The sequence below is a fragment of the Plasmodium inui genome (assembly GCF_000524495.1).
Source record: "Plasmodium inui San Antonio 1 unplaced genomic scaffold supercont1.15, whole genome shotgun sequence".
Classification (NCBI taxonomy): domain Eukaryota; phylum Apicomplexa; class Aconoidasida; order Haemosporida; family Plasmodiidae; genus Plasmodium; species Plasmodium inui.
This window is the reverse complement of record NW_008481849.1, coordinates 22,330-24,209: the sequence shown is the minus strand read 5'-3', so window position 1 is coordinate 24,209 and position 1,880 is coordinate 22,330. Positions and strand designations below refer to the sequence as shown.

General features: G+C 47.5%; 1 protein-coding gene across 1 annotated transcript in view; it reads left to right on the top strand.

Annotated features, from left to right (window-relative positions):
* Positions 1-1,880, top strand: part of C922_03475 (hypothetical protein) — a gene marked incomplete at both ends in the record, with an annotated part of 5,634 nt that overhangs the window by 1,045 nt on the left and 2,709 nt on the right. The window contains 7 exons of the mRNA XM_008819067.1: positions 40-87; positions 244-303; positions 447-587; positions 790-987; positions 1,097-1,160; positions 1,262-1,505; positions 1,666-1,729. Of these exons, the coding sequence (XP_008817289.1) occupies positions 40-87; positions 244-303; positions 447-587; positions 790-987; positions 1,097-1,160; positions 1,262-1,505; positions 1,666-1,729 (819 nt within the window). The remainder of the gene's footprint in view (positions 1-39; positions 88-243; positions 304-446; positions 588-789; positions 988-1,096; positions 1,161-1,261; positions 1,506-1,665; positions 1,730-1,880) is intronic.

The following is a 1,880-nucleotide window of genomic DNA, read 5'->3' as shown; positions in this document are numbered from 1 at the left end:
CATATAGTTTTTTCTTGTTTTTTTTTTTTTTTTTTCCAGACCTGTCGAGGCTGCTACAAGAAGAGCAGGTGCAAGCGCTTTCTGCAGGTAATAATCCCCTTGGGAAGAAGCGAAAGGGGAAGTCTAACAGAACTAAACTCGACAGAATAAGCGGGACAGACAACCTACGACTCGTTCTCATCGAAACTGTGTCTCGCCTGGTCTGCTGTTCCTCCTCATATATCCCCCTCCCTCGATTCCCAGAAATACGCAGGCGAACCCGACTTCTCGGACTTCACCCGATTGATGATAGGCTTCTACAACGTAAAGCTAAAGGGATTAAACGTGTCACAGTAAATGGCACAAAGGAGAGCCCCTTTTTGGAGGCTTCCCCACATGCATACATACGCACACATACACAAACAGACAGACACACTCATACAAATACTCGCTTTCACCCCGCACAGATAAGCAAAGCCTACACAAGACGAAACGAAGTGGAGAGGTCGGAGCTCCGACACGTGATACAAAAGGTGAACTACTTCCACTGCGCACTCTTCTACGTGTACAACTACCTCCTGAAACACAAGCACTTTAACTATAACGCGGTAAGGGCGAAAAGGAGAAAGAAGAAAAAAAAAAGGAAGAAAAAGAAAAAAGACACTTTGGATTCCACCAATGTAGTGATCCACCCCTGTGGCGTCTCAACATTCTGTCCAGTGTGCGCTCCTTCGTGTCTTCCTATTTAACTCTCCCATAATGGACCTGCCTCTCCCCACAAATAAACACACTTACACCTCACAAACACAGGTGGAGGAAGGAAACAGAAGCGCCATACTGACGTACCTGAGGGAAAAGAGACGAAACTTGCTGCTCCTAAAAAATCAGAGGCAGCAGGAGAAGGTCATGAACATCCCCAGGGAGTACTCCGATGTGATGATCCCGACAGACAAGGCCAAGATGAAGAGGAGGCAGAGGAATGTCTTCGAGAGGCTCCAGCGTTTTCGGGTGCGCCCTGGAGTGAGCGCTTACGCTTCTCCTTTGCGTTCGCTCGTTTTGTTGATTCCGTTGGTCGCCTTTTTCCTTAACCCCCCCGTTATGCCACTTCCCTCCGCAGAGACGGTCCCAACTGGCAGAGGACGAAGAGAAGTTCATTTGGATGGAGGAACAGGAAGACGAGGGTGAGCAATTAGCCCGCGTGGAAATGCATCGCCGAGTAGAAGTATCCACCTGTGTGCGTTCGTTTGCCCCTCATAAATCTCCGGACGCCCGCATTTTATAGACGCACAAGAGAAGGACCCTCCAGCCGATCAGTACGACCAACCACTCCACAAGGACTCAACGGGGAACAACGATCTGAAGAACGATCTGAATAACGTCACCGAGTATGAAAACAGTTTGGTCGAAATAAAAGACAAAAATGAATCCCTGCCTTCCTTTCGTTTCCACTATATGATAAAAATGGAGAAACCTGGCACATCCAAGGAGGCTTTCAATTACAACAATATGTACAATAAGTACTCCAGGTGAGGAGCTGCGACGGGAGAGGGAAGGGATGAGGGTGATTTGTCTAACCATACCAAGTGGAAAAAAAGAAAAAGAAAAGGAGAACAAGAAGAACAAACCTTTTTCTCGTTATGGCTGCCCTGCGATGTAGTCCTGATTTTTTTTTTTTTCTCATTTTAGCCTACTCCAAAAAAAGGTGTGCATCAATTTGGACGACCTGAACGTGAACGAGGAGATAATTAAGGTGCCCACCGCCGCGGCGTCGCCACGTTTTGCGCGTCATTCCCGTTTGTAAATTGCTCATTGTCCATACCCCATTGTCCATTCCCCATTGTCCATTCCCCATTGTCCATTCCCCATTGTCCATTCCCCATTGTCCATTCCCCATTGTCCAT